The sequence below is a fragment of the Geotrypetes seraphini genome, chromosome 5 (assembly GCF_902459505.1).
Source record: "Geotrypetes seraphini chromosome 5, aGeoSer1.1, whole genome shotgun sequence".
NCBI classification, from domain to species: Eukaryota; Metazoa; Chordata; class Amphibia; order Gymnophiona; family Dermophiidae; genus Geotrypetes; species Geotrypetes seraphini.
In genome coordinates this window covers 175,359,880-175,380,955 of record NC_047088.1, presented here as the reverse complement: position 1 = coordinate 175,380,955, position 21,076 = coordinate 175,359,880, and the positions used below count along the sequence as shown (strand labels likewise).

General features: G+C 44.3%; 1 protein-coding gene across 4 annotated transcripts in view; it reads right to left on the bottom strand.

The window, feature by feature from the left end:
• GTF3C3 (general transcription factor IIIC subunit 3) overlaps nucleotides 1-19,159 on the bottom strand; it is a 98,622-nt gene extending 79,463 nt beyond the window's left edge. Inside the window, exons 1-2 of one of the 4 annotated variants that reach the window (XR_004539522.1) lie at nucleotides 18,924-19,159; nucleotides 8,445-8,562 (exon numbers count right to left, since the gene is read on the bottom strand). Coding sequence is in view for 2 of the 4 variants with exons in the window: in XM_033945216.1 (XP_033801107.1) it covers nucleotides 8,445-8,562; nucleotides 18,924-19,022 (217 nt within the window). In the remaining 2 variants the exon portion in view is untranslated. Of the gene's footprint in view, nucleotides 1-8,318; nucleotides 8,563-18,923 lie in introns of those variants that run through there. The other 3 variants (XM_033945216.1, XM_033945215.1, XM_033945217.1) reach the window with 3 other exon arrangements.
• Nucleotides 19,160-21,076: the final 1,917 nt, after the last annotated feature.

The following is a 21,076-nucleotide window of genomic DNA, read 5'->3' as shown; positions in this document are numbered from 1 at the left end:
AGATTCATCTACTCATTAAAGAAACATGATCACATTACAGAAGCATATCTCCAATCGCACTGGCTTCCGATCCCAGCAAGAATACAATTTAAATTCTACTGCCTACTATTTAAGACTTTATACGGAGACAGTCCAAACTACCTGAATAACCGCCTCATCCACGACACCTCAACCAGACATAGGAAAACTCACACCCCATTCTCATACCCCCCAATTAAGGAGGTCAAACGGAAAAAACTATATGATGGCCTCCTGGCCACTCAAGCAGCCAAACTAGACAACCAAATCGCCAATCTACTGATGACATCCCTTGACTACAAGACTTTTAGAAAAGAAATAAAGACCATACTCTTCAAGAAAACTCTGAAAAAAGAAATAATACCGCAAGTCTCAAACTCCATCTCTCACTAAAGCCTACTACCCCAAACAAATAACCTTACCCATTTCTTACTCTTTTTGAAAATGACCATTTTTTTTTTTTTTTTGGTAAGTTCTTGTTGTAATACATCTTGGATAATTCTTTTGTAATCCGCCTTGAACTGCAAGGTAATGGCGGAATAGAAATCCCTAATGTAATGTAATGTAATGTAATGTAATGTAATGTAATATGTAGGTGATAATCTCAGAAAACCTACTATTTACATGGGTAGATGCCACACAAAGCTTCTAAAATGGCCCCCTGGATATATAATGAAGGCAGTAGAGGTAAATGTGTATCATGTAAAATTGCAGTGGACCTCCTGAAAATCAGAACAACTGCAGGTCCCTGAGGTGAGGTCAGGTCAGATTTGGGAATCACTGGCATATTTTAAAAATCGTTAGCTATGGTAAAGATTCCTTAACCAATTCTTATATTCTTATCTTTATCCACCATCGTATTAATTAGTACCATAACAATATAAGATGTGCCATATTGGATTATACCAAAGGACCATTAATTCCAGTCCCTGCCCAATAGTAGCCAGGCAAGATCACACATGTCCAGTATGATTCCAAAGAGAAGATATTTTATTTATTGTTCACGTGGCTAGTACAGATTTATAGACTTTTCCACCAAAATCTTGTCTTAACTCTTGGGGTTTTCTTTTAACTTTTAAAAATTGTGTGTCATCTGCAAATGTATTCACTTTACCCACTGTTCCCTTTTTGAGATTATTTAAAGCACTGGTCCCAAAATAGCTCCCTAAAATAATCTATTATTCACGTCTCTCCACTAAGAAAACTAACCATTTACAACTACTACTTACAACCATTTACAACTACTATTAATCATTTCTATAGTTGTATAAGTTCCTACTGGAACAGAACATACGCAAGTAAGGCTAGACTCAAATAGGGCACTGGTCTTTGACTTAAGGGCCGTCACGTGAGCGGACTGCTAGGCACGATGGACCACTGGTCTGACCCAGCAGCAGCAAATCTTATGTTCTTATGTTCGACAGAGCTTACAATGTAATCAAAACAGACAAACAGAACAAATCGGGGTTAGGGAATGGCTTATGGTGGAAATAATTAAAACAGACATGGGTACTTTACAAGTGAAGAGGAGTTAAAAGAAGCCTCATAAAAGTAGGCTTCTGGCCTAGATTTGAATACAGCCAGAGATGAAGCTAGACCTACTCTCTGTTCTCCACTTTTTAGCCAGTTCCCAATTCACTATGACCAATATAAAGTTTCTTAACATTTTCTAAATAGACTGTGAGTCCACTAGGAAAGAGAAAGTATCTGTATATAATATTTGACATATCTATTGCTCTTAAGGAGAAATTAGGTTCTTACCTGTTAATTTTCTTTCTTTTAGTCCTTTCAGACCGGCACAGACAGATGAGTTTACACTCCTCTGCCAGCAGGTGGAGACTGAGAACACACTGAATTCTTACAGTACAAGTGGGCTGTGCAGTCTCTTATAGAATCAGTCTGACAAATAGCCAAGCAGGAACTTAAAACTATAATATTAACTTGTGTATTTTTATTTCATTAAACAATGAACAGTGAAAAAACAAACACAACTGTTGCAGAAGGATCTGAACAGAAAACCAGAACTAATCCCACCAGAACAGTTTGTCAGCTACACCAGATAAACCAGATGTCGCTGCTCCACAATCACTATTTATACTCCTCCAAAAAAAGAAAAAGCAAAAAGAAGAAAAATCACAAGATTGCAGTACCGAGAAAAAACAACTCTTCACATAAGCACACGTAAAAAGCACAGGGTGTGTTCTATGCAGGTCTGGAGGGACTAAAAGAAAGAAAATTAGCAGGTAAGAACTTAACTTCTTCTTTATCGTCCCTCCAGATCAGCACAGATGGATGGGACGTACCAAAGCAGGTAGGATCTCCAAAGGGCCGCCACAAGCTCACCAAAAACAGCGTCCCAACGTGTCTGAATTTCCACCCGGTAGTGATGCACAAAGGAATGCAGAGAAGACCAAACTGCAGCCTAACAGATATCCACCAGGGACACAAGAGAGCACTCAGCCCAGGAAGCCACCTGACCCAAAGTGGAATAAGCTTTGAGAAAATCCAGAATTGGTTTCTTCTGAAGAGGGTACGCCAAAGCGATAGTCTCTTTGATCCAGAACGCGATCGAAGCCTTAGAAGCACCTTCCCCCTTAAGACTGCCCGCCGAATAAAAAGAGGATCCAACTGCCTAAACTCCTGAGTCTGTTTCAAACAAGGATGGAAAATTCTGTGGACATCCAACCTTTGCAACTGTCTCTGCTCTAAAGTACCCTCCTGACTACCTAAAAACATAAAAAGGGGAAACGACCTTAGGAAGATTGGAAGAACTGGCTGCAGCACTACACACTCCTTTGAAAACTCCAAGAAGGGAGCACAACAAGAAAAGACTTGCAACTCCGACACGCACCATGCTAAGGAAATGGCTACAAGAAAAACCACCTTCAAAGTAAGGTCATTCAGAGTACAGGAGCCAAGGAGATCAAATGGAGGACGAATCAACACGGAGAACACCAGATCGAGATCCCAACCTGGAACTGAAGGGTGAACCAGAGGTCAAATCAACTTCGTCACCCTCAAGAAAATGATCACATCAGGAAGAGATGACAACCGTTGACCATGCAAAAGACACCTAAAGGAGGACAAGGTGGCCAAATACGTACATTAGTCTGAGACTTGGAAAAGCGCCGAGATCTTAAAAGGGTAGAGACCACTTTATCTGATAATCTTTCTTGCTTAGGTGTTCCTTTTTAAGAGCCAAGCCATTAGACAAACAGGATCTGGATTTAACATGGGAATGGGACCCCGAGTCAGCAGATCGCTCGAGAGGGGCAGAAGAAGGGGGTCTGCCACGAGCAGACGAACCAGACCTACGTACCATGAGCGACTAGGACAATCCGGAGCCACCAGGATTACCCAGCCCGTGTGTCTCATGACTCAAAGAAGAACTATACCCACCAGAGGCCAAGGAGGAATGACATACAACCGGCTGCTCATTGACCACTCCTACACCAGAGCATCCAGCCCCTTGGCCTGGCAATCCCTGCACTGACTGAAGAACTGCCGCACCTTGGTGTTGAACCATGTGGCCATGAGATCCATCACTGAGTGACTTCACAAGCGAACAATCAGATCAAAGGTCTCCATTCTGAGGCACCTCTTGCTGGAATCCAGAACATGACGGCTGAGGAAATCTGCCTGGACATTGTCCACTCCCGCTATGTGGGAAGCTGAGCTGTCCAGAAAGTGAGCCTCTGTCTACTCAATGAGCAGAGCCATCTCCTGTGCTACCAAACAACTCTTGAGTCCCCCCTGATGATTTACATAAGCCACTGCTTTGCTCTCCAGCAACAACTCGAAAGCCGTCAACGCCAACTGAATGACCCTGGTCTCCAGAACGCTGATCGACCAGGAGGCCTCCTCCTATGACCAGCTGCCCTGAGCTGAATGACCAAGACACTGGGCTCCCCAGCCTAGGAGACTGGCATCTGTAAGAAGCACTGTCCACTGGGGCTGATCCAGACTCACCTTCTGAACCAAAGAGGAACCGGAGAGTCCAGCTCGTGAACCTGCGGAGACCACCACTAAAGAAGAGCATACTGAAGGGGGCGCATGTGAGCCTAAGCCCAGTGGACCACCCCCAATGAGGCCATCGACCCCTATACCTGAAGAAACTCCTGCACCTGGGGACTCATCAGGGAGTGAATCTGTGACTGCAACTTCTGCACTTGGGTCTCAGGAAGGAACACCCTCTCCAGAGCTGGAAAAAGTGCAGAGGCGAACCACGAAACTTATCAAAGGAATGGAAAATTTGACCTACAAAGATCGACTCAGGAAGCTGGGGCTGTTTACTCTTGAGAAGAGAAGACTGAGAGGGGATTTGATAGAGACTTTTAAAATATTAAAAGGATTTGATAAAATAGACCAAAAAGAAGCATTACTGAAATATTCTGATGTGACACGGACAAGAGAACATAGACTGAAACTGAGTGGCAGTAGGTTTAAGACAAATGTCAGGAAATTCTGTTTCACACAGCGCGTGGTGGGTGCTTGGAATGCTCTCCCGGAGGAGGTTGTGGAGGAGACTACTGTTCTGGGATTCAAACGCAAGTTGGATGCACACCTTCTTGCATATCATATTGAGGGATACGGTAAATCCGGATCTCCAAAAAGGAGTACCTAAATGGGCCGCCGCATGTGCGGATCGCCGGACTAGATGGACCTCGGTCTGATCCGGTGAGGGCGTTTCTTATGTTCTTATGTCAAATAGAACCTCAAGATACTCTAAGCGTTGAGACGGAGTCAACCGACTCTTGGAAAGGTTGACCACCCTGCCCAACATCTGCAGCAACTCCACAACATGGGCTGTGATTTGGGAGCTCTCCTGAAAAGACATAAGAATAGCCTTACTGGATTAGACTAATGGTCCATCTAGCCCAATATACCATCTTCATGGAGGCCAATCCAAGTCACAAGTACCTGGCATTCAGATAAGGATGAACCAAGATGCCCTCCTTGCACAAGGCCACTGCCACCACCATCATAACCTTGAAGGTACGCAGGGCCTTGGCTAGACAAAACAGAAAAGCACAGAATTGATAGTGCTTTCCCAAAATTGCAAAGCGAAGGAATCACTGAAGTGAGTCCTGAATTGGGATATGAAGATAGGCCTCTATCAGGTCAAGAGAAATCAGATATTCCCCGAGCTGTACTGCTAAGATCACAGACTTCAGGGTCTCTATGCAAAAGGGAGGGACCTGGAGCGCCCTGTTCACACCTTTCAGATCTAGAATCTGACGAAAAGACCCCTCTTTCTTGGGCACCACAAAGTTAATGTTGTACCTCCCAGTGTGAATCTCTGAAGGAGGCACAGGAATCACTGCTGGAGAGTCTGACAAAATGCCTGCTTCTTCCAAGAGGCTAGACAAGGGGAAGAAAAAAAAGATCTGGCAAGGGCTGGTCAAACTCGAGAGCATACCAATCTCAAATCATCTCCAGTGATCAGTTCTGATCTTGGTCCACCCCTGGTAAAACTCCCGTAAATGGATACCCACCTGAACTGGGGGAAGGACCCAAGCACCGTCATTGTGCAGGTCAAGCTGCAGAGGAGAGACAGAAGGGGTCCATGTCTCCCCGGAGAGTACCCCAAAAAGACTGGATCCGCTGGAAGAAACGAATGCGGGAGGAAGCCCCAGAAGACACCTAACCAGATCTATACCAGCAAAACTCCCGAAGATGACCTCGACCCAGACCTCTTCTAGCAGAGTGGTGAGGTTTATCCTCTGGTATCCCGGGCACCTTGGAGTCCACCAAACTCTGAACTAGCTTGTCCAATTCCTCCCCAAAGAGAAAAGAACACAAAAAGGGAAACTTACTGAGCTTGAATTTGGAGGTCGCATCTGCTGACCAACCATGGAGCCATAAGGTGTGACTAGGAGCCATGAGCAAAAGCTCATGCACTAATCTGTTTTAATTGCTACACACTAATGGCAAAATTAGTGCATGACCATTTTACCTTTGCAGTAAAAATGGCCTATAGCATTTGGGAAAGATTTGGGAAAGGGCATGCTAAGACTACATTTTACTGCTGTTTGATGTACAAAAGGCAATAAATGAGGGGAGGAATAGAAACAATAAACACACTTTATGAAAAGCAACCAAAAAGACTCATAGACAGAGGTATATCATAAAGGGAAGATTACAAAATAAAACAGGGACGAAATGGAAGGAAAAATCGTGAGGGAGGGAGGACACTTACACAGTATAGCATTCTCAAAAGCTTCCAGCAGCTGCTACCCTTCCCAGACACTACACAAACCACTAACTGCACTGCAGATATGTGCCCTAGTGTCAACGTAAGAAACACAAATGGATTAATCAACCACAGATCTCCTGCATCTGATTATTCTATGTTCATAACTTATTTGTTTTAGTTTAATGCTCTCATTGTTAAAAACAGCAAAGCAGATTACAAAAGGAAACAGAAATAACCAGTGGCGTACCTAGCATATGTGACACCCGGGGCCCATCATATTTTGGCACCCCCCCAATCTGTACAAAAAATATGATTTTTAGTAACAAGCCACACGTCACACATGAGTACCTAGGAAAAGGCAGCATCTTACATATGCAGTAAGCAGTACATCAATACACCCATTGTAAAACTAAACAAGTCAGACTAGTACAGATCAATCCTACACCGTCAATCCTAACAGAAAACCATGTCTTTCGAAAACACAGAACACAGAAAATACCTTCGCGTAGTATGGAATATGTCATCACAAACTAACCCCTTCCCCTCTTACAAAACTATAGTGTGGATTTTAGCCACGGTGGTAACAGCTCTGACGCTCATAGAATTCTGACAAAGGTTAAATTGAACCAGCAAGAAGCTGGACTCTGCATACAATGCAACACCACAGAAACAGTGACACATGTCTCCTAAAGCAATAAATAAATAGAAAATGTTTGTTCTACCTTTGTCTTCTCTGGTTTCTGCTTTCCTCATCTTCTTGTTACTCTCTTCCTTCCATCCACTGTCTGCTATCTCTCTGCCCCTATATGGCATCTTCTCTCCTTCTATGCCCCTTCCAGAAACTGTATGCCTCCCCCTTACAACTCTCCTTTCACCCCCATTGGTCTGGCATCTCTCTCCTCTCCTTCCCTCTCCCACACCTCTCTTCTGCAATCCCTTTCTTCCATTTTCCTTTTCAATTTATTTTCTGCATCCATCTAGATTACGTTCTTACTACCCTCTCGTCAATTTCCTTTTTTACTGTCTACCTACAGCTCGCCACCTCTTTCCCCTCACCCCCTCCAGTAGTTCCCTTACTCAATCCTTTCCCCCCATCATGTGCCCTCCTTTTATTTATCCCCTCCTTCCATCATCTGCCCTCTTCTCTCTCTCCCTTCTCTCCACTTCCATCATCTGCCCCTTCTCTCTCTTCCCCCCCCACTTCCATCATCTGCCCCTTCTCTCTTCCCCCCCCACTTCCATCACCTGCCCCTTCTCCCTACTTCCATCATCTGCCCCTTCTTTCTCTTTCCCCCCACTTCCATCATCTGTCCTCTTCTGTCTCCCCCTTCTCTCCACTTCCATCATCTGCCCCTTCTCTCTCTTTCCCCCCACTTCCATCATCTGCCCTCTTCTCTCCACTAACATCATCTGCCCTCTTCTCTCTCCCCACTTCCATCATCTGCCCCTTCTCTCAATCTCTCCATCCACCACAGGTCCATTTTCTTCCCTTTCTCATCTTTCTGATTTTGGCAACAAGATCGGCAAGCCCCCCCCCCCCGCGATGGCACTCAGTGGCATCGGCGCCCCCCTGCCCTGCGACAGCACTCAAGTTCGGTCTCCTTCTCCCGGCATCAGCAGAACTTCAGATCGGCAACAGGTGCTTAGTCAAAAGCTTCCCCTGACTGAACTGCCTGGGCGGAAATAGGAAGCTGAGTCAGGGGAAGCTTTTGACTGAGCACCTGTTGCGATCTGAATTTCTGCTGATGCCGGGAGAAGGAGGACGAACTTGAGTGCTGTCGCGGGGTGGGAAGGGGGCGCCGATACCGCTGAGTGCCGTCACGGAGGGGGGGTGCCAATGCCGCTGAGTGCCGTTGCGGAGGGGGGGGGGGCTGATGCCGCTGAGTGCCATCGCAGCTCAGGAATTTTCCGGACCTGTCCAGCTGTGCATCCCCCCTAAGGCTGCACCTGGGGCGGACCGCCCCTCCCCCCCTTGGTACGCCACTGGAAATAACACATGCAGCAAATTTTCTGTGCCAGGATTTGTATAACAAAACTGCATGCCATAACATCAAGACTGTTGTAAAATTATTGCAGTCAGTGAAAATGATTCCTACAGCCACACCTCTTTTGAACTTGTTGAGTAGTTAACAGGGGTACATCTCTAGCAAATTTATGGTGGAATTAAGTTAAACATCTCTTGAATTTGTATTTAAATTAAGATGGGTAGCAGCTGTGCTGGTTACAGTACCCTCACTGTCACTACAGGTCTTGCGTTTGCCAGATTGTCTCTTTGATGTAGAAGGCGCATCAGGATTTTCTGCAGTAAATTGGTCTTCGGGATCTCCAGTCACTGCTTTCTCTGCATTCTGATTGGATCAAGCAAAAATATAAAGTACAAGGACATGAACAGTTGAAAAATACAGTTTTAATTCCACTTTTAACATAGGGATCACCAACGTTAATTACAACTTTGTTAATATATTCCTAGTACTAGTAAAGTTCTCAAATGCTTCCATGCTTATTTCTAGGGGGAAAAGACACCTATACTCATATAGGCCAACTTTAGAGGCCATAGCTCTACCCCCAGAATAGTCAGACCCCCCTTACCTGCCCCAGAGCATATAAAAAGGCAGCACTATGAATATCATACCAGTCCTTAGAACACCAACACATCTCTTACTGGGAAAACAGAACAAGCTGTTTTTTCCTCACAGAAAATATAAATCAGAAGAATATATCACATTGATGACTGGCCTAGAGGTTAGAGCAGCGGTGAAGTTATGACTTTGATTCCCACTGCAGCTCCTTGTGACTCTGGGCAAGTCACTTAACACTTCATTGCCCCAGGTACAGAATACGTATCTGTCTAAAATATATAAACCATTTTGATTGTATAAATCGGTTTCTCTCAAACTGTGTGCCATGCACAGTGGTGTGCCCCGAGAGAGTCCAGAATTTTACTTTATTTTTAAAAATTCCCTTCATAAGTATACACTAGAATAGATGACATGTATGTCACTTATGCAAAGTTATAAACGTCTGTGTGCATAAAGATAAGACTGCCCAGACAAGAATCATCTTTTGATGTGATTGGTCCTTGAAAACTAATGGCAAGTAATTTTATTTGTATTTTTTATGCAGTAGTTATCCTAACTTCAGCAACAAGCAATCAAGGCTTTGTCACCATTTAGATCGTCTTATCTTTACAAACTTGGATTTTCAGCTCTGACAGAAATTAATTGAAAAAAAGAGAATGCCTGCAGATGGCGGATAGTGAAATGTGTGTTTGCTTGTCGATTATCGAGACGTGTTTTGAGTTCATTTGCACTCAAAAACAAGCACATCTATCACATTGATTAGCAATTCTATTCTAACTACTTTAGTTTTACCATTGTTATAAGAGTAGTTCAAACAAGCGACTGGTGCTTACAAGAAGCAGAGCCAGCAATGCAACGCGGGCCAGCCGCACACCATCATCTGGGCGCTCCCGTGTGCAAATCCGTGCTCAAATTAATCAATTAGTGAAAACAGTTTTGCCTTGCCAGCCTGTTCATTTTCAGACCTGTTGCTGCCTTGCTTAACCTGTATTTGGTTCCTGAGGAAAGAGCTTGTGCTCGGAAACCTGCAGGGTTGAACCATGTGGATACTGGACTTCAACCATTGATTCAAGAACTGTAAGGACGCTACAGACCTTCGGTGTTCACAGACTGAGTGGACTTTAATTCAGCTGCTTTAATTTAAAACTTTTTTTGGGTATCCGGGCTTGGCATTTGGGGCATTGTATGCCACGTGAGTTTTATGTTTTCTCTGGCATTCCTCACATATTTATGTGAACACTGTTTTCATTGATTTCATTGAGCACTAATTTAAACATGGGAGTGCCCAGATGATGGTGTGGGGCTGGCCCACGTTGCGTTGCTGGCTTTATTTCTTGTAAGCACCAGAGTCACTCATTTGAGCTACTCTAAAGAGCTTTCAACTTTACACTGAGGGTTCTCCTTCACAATTTATATCCCTCTCAACGGAAATGGCCCAGAAACGCTCATACAGTCATTTCATCCCTCAGCTCTGGAACCAATTGCCTAATCAGATAAGATCTCAGAACTCATTGATGATATGAAGGCTGCCAATCAGGTGGAGAAAGCTTCAGCAAAGGCCAGACAAATGCTGGGTTGCATCAGAAGGAGCTTTATCAGCCGAAAGCCTGAAGTCATACTACCGCTATACAGAGCCATGGTAAGACCTCATCTGGAGTACTGTGTCCAGTTTTGGAGGCCGCATTATCAAAAGGATGTGAAGAGGATGAAGTCGATCCAGAGAATGGCCACTAGGATGGTATCAGGATTTAAGGACATCCCATATGAAGAACGTCTGACCAGGCTGCGCTTATATTCTCTCGAGAAGCGTAGAGAAAGGGGGGGACATGATAGAAACATTCAAATACATCACGGGACGCATTGAGGTGGAGGAAGAAATCTTTTTTTAAAGGGTCCCATGGCGACAAGAGGGCATCTGCTGAAACTCAAGGGGGGAAGATTTCATGAAGACACCAGGAAGTACTTCTTAACCGAGCGGGTGATTGATCAATGGAAGAGTCTTCCATGCCAGGTGGTCGAGGCTAGTAGCGTGCTCGACTTCAAGAAACGATGGGACAAACAGGTAGGGGTACCACAGAGTTATGCTTAGAAGATGGATATCCCAGGGAGGGAGGGTTAGTCTTGAGTGGGCAGACTTGTTGGGCCGACAGCCCTTATCTGCCGTCATATTCTATGTTTCTATGACATTCCGGAGAGCAGTGAAGACCATACTTTCAGCTGAACTGCGACAAGCAGCAAAGACCATTCTTTTCATCTAAACAGACTCTGACAGACTGCTCCCCCCCTTTCTGTAACCTGCTTTTGTGCCCCTGTATTTAATGACAATCTCAATATTACCCCCTCTTTTACTAAGATTAGCGCGCATTTACTAACATGCACGCATTTGTGTTTAGCGCGTGCTAATCGGTTAGAGCACCTTAGTAAAAGAGGGCCTTAGTCTCTGCATAATTTTCTCCCGTCGTACCCACTTCCCTAAACCTGTCATGCCCCCGCTTTTGTATAATGTCTGCATTGTGAATGTCTTGATGTAACCTGTCCTGAGCTTTGGGGAGGACAGGCTAGAAATTGAAATAAATAAATAAATATTATATTAGATAATATTTAGTTAAATTGTGGAAGCTACTGTTCTAACTGTTCTAATGCTCCTTGGCATACCCTATCTCCAGTGATTGTATCTTTTAAGCATTTGAGAATTTTCTTTCATTTTGGGGCTAATTTTTGTTTTACTGTTTGTGGTACTGTATACCAGCACATACTAGCTGAAAAAAAACTTTCTTTCCAAGTTTTGAGAATAAACACAGTTTGATTCTGTAAATTCTTGTAACCAGGATATCTAAAATCGGTACAGAAAGAGCACACTATCTGGCTTAATTCAAATAAGACCAATGTTTGTTTTAAGACTGTCAAAAATATACACACTTTATGATGTAAGCATTTTGCAAACTTCTCCAATATTCTTACGTTGTGTGTAATGTAATCTTTTGACATTTTTAAGTGAAAGAAATTATTTTCTAGTAATATTGTTTTTATTTTTCCATGTGAACAATGTACAAACGTTGTGTGACTTGCCTTATAAAAATCTGAAATTCACATACTAAACCCCTTTCGTATTCTGCAAGGTTGTGGAGTTGGTACATAAACCTCCAACACCGACTGTGGAAAAGCAAATTGTGGAAAACACACCAAGTACAGGTGTCTCAAATGCAATAAGTGCTTCACCAAAAGTGTTTGCTGTTTATCATATGATGTAATGTGTAATAAAGGTACTTATAGCATTTGATGCATATGTACTTGATATTTAGAATGATGTTTCACACCTTCCATATATATAAACTTTCCAATTTTAATACTATGTAACCACCTATTTTGAATACATAGAGACAACACCTATGAACCCAGGGTTCTTAAAAAGAATGCACCTATTTGCTTTGTTACAATTTCTGTAAAAAAAATGTATAATTGAAACACACTGCTTGTACCTTGTTCTTCTCAATTATGGCAAATAAATTTACTATGAACAAGTTTTAGACCAATTTAGGTTAAGGGGTGGAAAGGTGAGGTTTGGCAATGCACTTTTATAGTCACTTACAAAATCTTTAAATATAGATAAACTACTATGGAGGAATACACCTTATAACAATTTATTGGGGGGGATTAGTTGTTGTTCCTGGGTAATAAGTGTTCTTTCTTGATTGCCTATGCTACAAAAATATAGAAAATGGTCATCATGATTTTCAAACTTTGCTTTTATGACCAGGACAATGATATTTTGAAATGGACCCTTTTTGCAGAACATTCCAGATTGATTCCAAGCTGAGTAAATTTAGGGCTCTTTTACTAAAGCATGATTGGGTATTCCCACAGGGCAAACAATATCGCAGGTACATCACACTTGCCGCTGTGGTAAAAAAGATTTATTGCGTGGCAATTCAGACAGTAAGACTTAATATGGCTGTGGACGGAGATGCAGAGGAAGGGACGTGTTGTGGGCACGCATACCCACAATGCACTGGCGTGCAGTGGTAAAGGCGCACAGTGCTTCTTATTACTGGGTTAGCATAGAAGCCTTTACTGCTTGCGAAAAGGCAAGTGGTAAGAGCTTTTCAAAGGCACTGTTACCGCAGCGTAGGTAGGCAGAAACCTGCTTCTTGGCAGACACACCTACAAGTCTGGCTTTTTTGACCAATGGTAATTTCTGAATTGCCACAGACCAAAATTGGCAGTAGGCACCTGCTGCACTAATTTTGGCCATAGGCCTTAGTAAAAGGGTCCCTTAGAGCAGTGATTCCCAACCCTGTCCTGGAGGAACACCAGGCCAATCGGGTTTTCAGGCTAGCCCTAATGAATATGCATGAGAGAGATTTGCATATGATGGAAGTGATAGGCATGCAAATTTGCTTCATGCATATTCATTAGGGCTAGCCTGAAAACCCAATTGGCCTGGTGTTCCTCCAGGACAGGGTTGGGAACCACTGCCTTAGAGTAACTTCAAGAACTTTATAGAACTTTCTATCAATATAAATAGTAGTATAGTATAACTACAGAGATCTTAAGTCCACCAGCTCAGTTCAGTTCCAACTGCCTAAGTGGTAATATATCTGCATTGTTTTAAATGGCATCCAGAAGCAGCAAACATCCAGCAGATGTAATTTACTATGTATGCGGCCAATTTAACAAGACAAGATGTGTGATGCCTACAAGGCATATTTTGGCATACCTGTAGCGAGAACTGTCAAAAATCTCTGGAAGGTAAAACAATTTTGTTTCTCAGTAGGATGGCGGAATTTTCTGCTATAACATTTCTTAGAATGTTTAATTTTAAAAAATATTTTAAATTTAAAAATTTTCAATGTTATTTGAAAATATATCACATATATGTTGCTCGAATCTCATACACATTAGTCAAAGGTGAAATAAATTTATTGTCTTCATTATCACAATTTCATTTTGTTCTTCTACAGGATGGTAGACTGAGTTCTCTGTGGAGAGAAACCACATCACTGGTTGATCCCTGAAAGGTGCCGATGCCACCACTGCATATCAAATTGGGCCTAATGAAACAGTTTGTCAGAGCTTTAGATAAGGAGGCTGCAGCCTTCAAGTACTTTCAAAACATCTTTCCTAATCTGTCTGAGGCAAAAGTCAAACTTGTGTCTTCGCCGGACCACAGAGTGTAAGGAATTTTCCAAGAAGCTAGCTAGGAAGGAGAAAGTGGCTTGGAACAGCTTTGTTGCAGTGGTTCAGGGCTTCCTGGGCAAACACAAAGCTGAAAACTATGTGGAATTGGTTGATAATCTGGTGAAGAATCCTATATAATAAAACGCATGCGCACTTAGGGTTTCGTGTTCCCTGCCGCTGTGATGTGTGATCCGTGGCCGGATTCTATTTTAGAATGCAGTGGCAGGGAACACTCTGGAGCTTCCCCCCCCCCTCACTCACTGCGAAAGAAACCGCTGTCACCACCGCCGTTCCTTCTCCTCCCCTCTTTAGAGTGTGCAGTGCAGGCCAACGGGGTTCCTGGGCAGCTGAATGCAGTCTCCGGGCGGCAGCAGCCTCAGCAAACGCCAGTCTTCCTCCCAGCTCGGGTCCAGAGCCTTTCCAGTGCCATCGTCTTCGCCCCCCATACCCCTCCCTCCCCGGCGCATCCGATCCCCCGTTGAGCTTCCCATCCGACCCTCCAACCAAGGTCTGGCTGGCTCCCTTAGTCCCTTGCCACCGCCCCCCTTCCCTTCCCACGGTCCCGACAAACCTTTTGACTCTAGCAGCGGCCGCAGCACTCTAAACACGCTGCTTCGCAGCCTTCTCCTGCCCTGATTTGCTCTGCCGGTGACGTGGCAGAGGGAATCACGGGCAGTAGAAGGCCGCAAAGCAGCGTGTTTAGAGTGCTGCGGTCGCTGCTCGAGCCAGGAGGTTTCTGGTCGTCTCACAGTGGGAGGGTCGGATGGGAGGGTAAGTGGGGTCGGCTGCACTTCGGCGGTAGTGGGGGGGGGAGATGGAAACATGCTGCTTTCAAGGGTTCTAGTACACAGGGGTAATGGGAGGGAGGGATAGAAAAATGATAGGTTCTACTGTACAGGAGGGGAGGGAGGGAGGCAGGCAGGCTGGCTTTGGGGGTGGGGAGGCACTGAGGGCAATAAAGACATAGGAGGCACTAAGGACATAGGAAGGTGGCACTGGGGGCACTAAGGACATAGGAAGGGGCACTAAGGACATAGGAAGGAGGCACTGAAGGCACTAAGGACATAGGATGGGACACTAAGGACAGGAAGGAGGCACTGGGGGCATAGGATGGGACACTAAGGACATAGGAAGGTGGCACTGGGGGCACTAAGGACATAGGAAGGGGCACTAAGGACATAGGAAGGAGGCACTGAGGACATAGGATGAGACACTAAGGACAGGAAGGAGGCACTGGAGGCACTAAGGAAATAGGAAGGTGGCACTGGGGGCACTAAGGACATAGGATGGGACACTAAGGACATAGGAAGGAGGCACTGAGGGCACTAAAGACATAAGATGGGACACTAAGGACATAGGAAGGGGGTCACAGGGAGTCAGGCAGGCATGGCACAACAGAGAAATACAGGCAGGCAGGGGGCCAGGGAGACAGAGACAGACAGGGGGGCCAAGGAAAGACACAGACATAAAGAATGACAGACAGCGTACACGGAGAGAGACAAAGAAAAAAAAAAAAGATAGACAGACATCTACTCTAGCACCCGTTAATGTAACGGGCTTAAAAACTAGTTACAGTATAATTGGCTCTAGGGTGTCTCTCAAAGTTCACGTTCTTTATGCTCATCTTGGAACATTCAAGGAGAACATGGGAGCATATTCAGAGGATTAAGTTAAGCACTTCCACTAGGATATACTGGCCTTTGAACACTGCTACCAAGGACAATATAATGAAAACATGATGGGAGACTGCATCTGGAGGCCCATTCAAAAACGCTGCACCTTCAAGGCCCTGCTCCTCGCTTTCAAAACCTTCCATGAAACGATTCCGTACTACATGAAAACTAAACTACAAATCTACTTCCCAAAACGATCACTGAGGTCCCAAAGAGAAAAACGACTGACCATACCTTCTGGCCGCTCCCTCAAAACTGAAACTGCCCGCAAACGCTCCTACTCACATTTCATACCCAAACTTTGGCACACAATCCCTCCATCTGTCAAATCACTAGATGGACTCTGGAACTTCAGGAAGGCCGTGAAGACCTTCCTCTTTACTAACCCAGCGCCTTAAAGTCATTCACCCTGAAATGCCACCCAGTCAATGCACCTATGTCACTTAATTTCACCAGATGCTACTTAGTACATATGTTTTATTGTCATGTCTATATTGTAATTTATGTAAACTGTCATCTCTGCTCTATCTGGATTATTATGGATGTACTTTGTAACCCGTTCTGGGCCCCTTTGGGAGGACGGGCTAAAAATCGAATAAATAAATAAATAATTCATGAAAGTGACTTACAGCAAATCATGAAAAACTACTCACTTCTAAATCTTCTGTGGTCATCTTTGTATAACTTCAATATAAATACATGTTAATTGTGATTCATATGTTGCTTTTTATGATTTTATAAGAATGAAAAGATGAAACCTCAGCATTTTTACATTTTAAATAGGCAAATTGCAAAATTTGACTATCCTGGTCACAAAAGCAAAGTTTTATGGAAATACAAGACATTTTCTATACTTTTTAGGCATGAGCAATTAGCAAAATTCCGCCCAAATTAAACTCAATTCTGTAACCGACGTCCATTTTGCAGACGCCAGTTACAGAATCGGGTTTGTTTAGACGCAGCCATTATACCCAGCCCTAGGATCCTGTGGATTGGGCAGGGGAGGGGTGGGCCCATCTCATTTGGAAGGAGGTGGGCCTGCTGGCCGGACGGTGCGAGGACCCATCCAGCCAACTTGCGGGTAAGCCCGAGGGGGGTTCTGGGGAAAGGTCCGGGGAGGGGGGCTGGGGCATTTTGATGGGGGTGGGTCATTGGGGGGGTCCAACAGGAGGGGTCGGGTACCCTCCTGCCAACGATCTTCGGGGAGCGGGGCCTAACAGCAGGAAGGGTTGAGCAGCTTCCTGCCAGTAATCATGGGTTCTGTGGGCAGGAGGGGTTGGACACCCTCCTGCCACAATCGTCCGGGGGGGAGAGGGAAGACTGGCGGTCATAGTTGCGGCCGCTATACTCATCGCGGCAGGGAGATCTCTTGCCGCGATTAAGTATAGTGGCTGCGTCTACTTACCATGTTGGCCAGCATTTTGCTGGCCTACATTGTAAGCGTTTCACGCTCTACTATGGTGATGCGTAGGGCCAAGGCTACCGCCTAGCCTTAGGCAAGCTTAGGCGGGCTTGCGGGCCTTCCTAGGCTCCCGGAGGCGCTTTCAATATAGGCGGCCTGCTTGGGGAGCATTTTTTTTTATAACGCCTACAGCCTACAATCGGAACGCACTTTGCAAAATCGGGGCCTTAGTGCCCAGGAACAAAAATTGTGTTACAAAATATTATCCAAACAACAGTATATCAAGCAAAATAAACTAAACAACAAAACTATTTAAAAAAAGGGGGGGGTGCTGTGTTCTCCCTTTATAATCTGCTCTCTCTAATCTATCAAATAAAATCAAACTGGTTGGATAACTTAAACTAAGAGCTAAGAAACCAAAGCAACACATTATACCAGTGTCTCTCAAACTTTTTAAGCTCTGGCACACTAAATGGAGAAAATAGTTTTTATGGTACATTATAGTTTAAATGATAAAATTGCAAAACCAACAAAAATTAAATTTGAGAGTTCTTTATTTAAAGTTCTTTAAGCTATGTATAGGTAATTGCAGTGGCATAGTGAGGGTGAAAGGCACACGAGGCAGATGCCCCTTCCCAGCCCTCATCTCCACCCCTTCCCTGATCTCCCCTGCTGCCCGTGCGGCCCCTCCCTTCCCTCATACCTCTAGTTGTTCACTGCCGCAAGAAACAACTTCATGCTCCTTGCAACCCCAGCGGCTCTCCCTCTGATGTCGCTTCCTACGCGTGACACTCAGAAATGATGTCAGTAGGAGAGCTGATGTGGTCGCAAGGAACACACTGAAGTTTGTTTGCTTGCAGTGGTGAACAACTAGAGGTACAAGGAAGGGGGTGGGCATGTGGCAAGGGGAGGAAAAGGCAGAGTGGGAAAAGAGGAGGAAGGGTACCAGCGCCCCCACCAAAATGGCGCCCAGGGTGGACCGGCCCCTTTGCCCCCACCCCACTTACTACACCACTGGGTAATTGTAACAGTGGTTAAACTAAAGTAGATAGAATAGAATTGCTAATCAACGCAATGGATGTGCTTGTTTTTGAGTACAAATTAACTCAAAACGCAGCTCAATAGTTTGCAAGCAACCTGCATTCCATCATCCACCATCTGTAGTTGTTCTCTTTATTCAATTTAATTTCTGTCAGAGCTGAAAATCCAAGTTTGCAAAGATAAGATCAAAAGGTAACAGCGCATTGATTGCTTTGTTGCTCAAGTTAGGATAACTACTGCATAAAAAATAAAATTACTGTACTTGCCTTGGTTTTCCAAGGACCAATCATGTCAAAGAATGATGATCGTCTCAGCGATTGTAATCTTACGCACACAGACACTCATAACATTGATATGATTCTCGCGTACACGACGTACATGCCATCTATTTTAGCGTATACTTATGAAGGGAATTTTTTTAAAATAAAGAAAAATTCTGGAATCTCTCCTGGCAGTTTGGGAGACACTGCACTACACAGTGATCAAAACAAAATACAATCTGCCAGCAATTTAAAGAGTATCACATACATTATTATCTTTTATTATCACTGCAAAGCCCACAGTGCAGTACACACATGCATAAACCAGGAGAATGATGATAGAGTGTTTTTCCTAATACAGTAATAGTTTTGTCCGCCTCCATTTCCCAGTTAGTACTGGATACTGCAAGGTATATGTGATTAAACATAAGGCGCTGGACTGTGCGAGGGAAATAATTAACTCAAAATTGAAAATGTCAGTCAAAGCAATAAAGGACAAGCTCAAAAAACAGTCTAGGAAAGAAGCAAACCCAACACTATCAGGGGCTCGCGAGGGAGCCGCCGGCCGCCTCTCACCTTCTCCTGCGCTTTCCGCTCCTCTCTGCGCCTCTCAAACTCCTCGAAGGAAATCTTCCCTTCCAAGTAATCGATGAGCTCAGGGCTAAATCCGGACATGGTCAATCACTGCCCGACCGGCCAGGCGGAGACGCTCTGTTATGGCGATAACTTTCGCTCCTTCATCTCCCACTGCACATAGACGAGGCGGATTCAGCAACGGACCCAGGTGTCTTGGCGAAAATGGAGTCCGGCAGAAAACGAACTTCCTGTTGCTAATGTTCCGGGTGACTACAAGGACCAAAGCTTGCCAGTCGCAGTGTGCCTCCCAACAAGGCTCGCTTTAGGGGCTGCAACCAGAGCAAATGCCCTGGGCCATAGACACCAACATTTCATACTGAGTGGTGGTGCTAAAAACAATACAAATTACTACTCCCTGGGTACAATGAAAGAGTTTGTTCAACACCAGGTCTAGGAGTTCTCAGCGCCCACTGGCACCCAGGACTAGGGGTGCTTGGGCCCCACTGGCATCCATAGAACTGCCACCATGGGTGCTCAGCTTTCTCCTATGGTTAAGTGTGCTCAGTACCTACAGGCACACAGTGCTGACATCTAGTGTAATCTTGTGGTTTTTATTCTTATCTTCTTTTTTGGTCCAGGATCCACCTCCCAGAGGCAGAAGGGTTTGCAGCACAATAATATACAATCAAGTGTGCCTTGAAAAAGGGTGTGGGGGTTTTTTGTTTTTGGTTTTTTTATAGAAATAAGCTTATTACAAAATGAACAGGAAGCAGCAGTGTGTGCATATGTGTTTGTGTGTGTTTAAAAGTATAGGGCTGTATCTATCCCTCCGACCATGTGTGGCTGAGCCTGTATTCATTGTCTCCTCATCTTTTTACTCTTTCAAAAAGTACAAAAACAAAGAGACACTCCATAAAGTTACTTGATAATGCTTTTAAAATGAATAGGAGAAAATATTTTTTCACTCAACAAATAGTTAAGCTCTCAACTTATTGATGGAGGATAGAGGTCAACCAAATTTTGGGTTTGGTTTCAGTGTCAACCCCCACCTGAAATATGGATTCAGCCATGCTTCAGTTTCAGCCGAAAAGGCAAGTACATTTTTGGCTTAAAATCAAAGCCTCCTGAATCCTGCCCCCAGCCCAACATCCACTTTGTGTTAACAAAGAAAGCCTGTCTCCCTAGTCCAGCTTCTCCCCTGGCAGAAAACCCATACCCCCAAGCCAACCACCAACTTTGTCCTCCCTCCACCTGTAGGATCTCCTCAGGCCTACTTTCGTAAAACCCTAGCATTCTAATAGCCTCTTTGGGGCAGGAGCAACCCTGAGTCACTCCTGCCCCCACTAGCTCTGTTGCATAGTTTTCAGGATATCCATAGTGAATAAGCATGAGATAGATCTGCATACAAAGATAAGCAATACATGTACATGTATCTCATACATATGCACTGTATATATCCTGAAAACCTGACTGGTTGGAAGTGCCCTGAGGATTGGGTTGAGAACCACTAGGTTTATTTAGGAGAGAGTAATCTGGAGTTGTCAACTTTTCCACAGACTGTAATTGAACTCCTGGTAGATACATAGCCTGTGGCCAAGGATACTACTGAAGACTTAGGGGCTCTGCTGTTTCCCCACTGATACCAATGTGTAAAGTGAAGAGGAATCCAGACACTAGATGGCTCCACATTATCATGGATAGGTTGATCCAGTCCTGGTTGTACCTGAATTTAAAGTACTGGAAGTAAAACCATGATGGACTCATACAGTATGATGACCTGGCACTACCTGATAACCCCCCATATAGGTGGGCAGGAAAAAGTGGCCCTACTTCTTCCTTTTGAATCCCCTTGGATGGAGTTTTGGGAGGGAGCAGTATTTCCCCAAATATGGTGCTGAGTCAGTGTAAGGAGGATCAAATGGGGTCTTAGCTAGCTTTAAAGTAAGGTAGCTATTCTAGCTCAGCACTGAAATTCAGCACAGTGCCATTAATTAAAATCAATTTAACCAAAACACAAGTTATACATTTGTGCATCAAATTATGCATGGTCACACAAATGTATCCTGTCCAGTTGGTCACATCATCCAAGGAAGAACCCATCCACCCTGATCACTCAGCTAGTGTATTTTTTCCCAATGTGGACTTGCATTGAA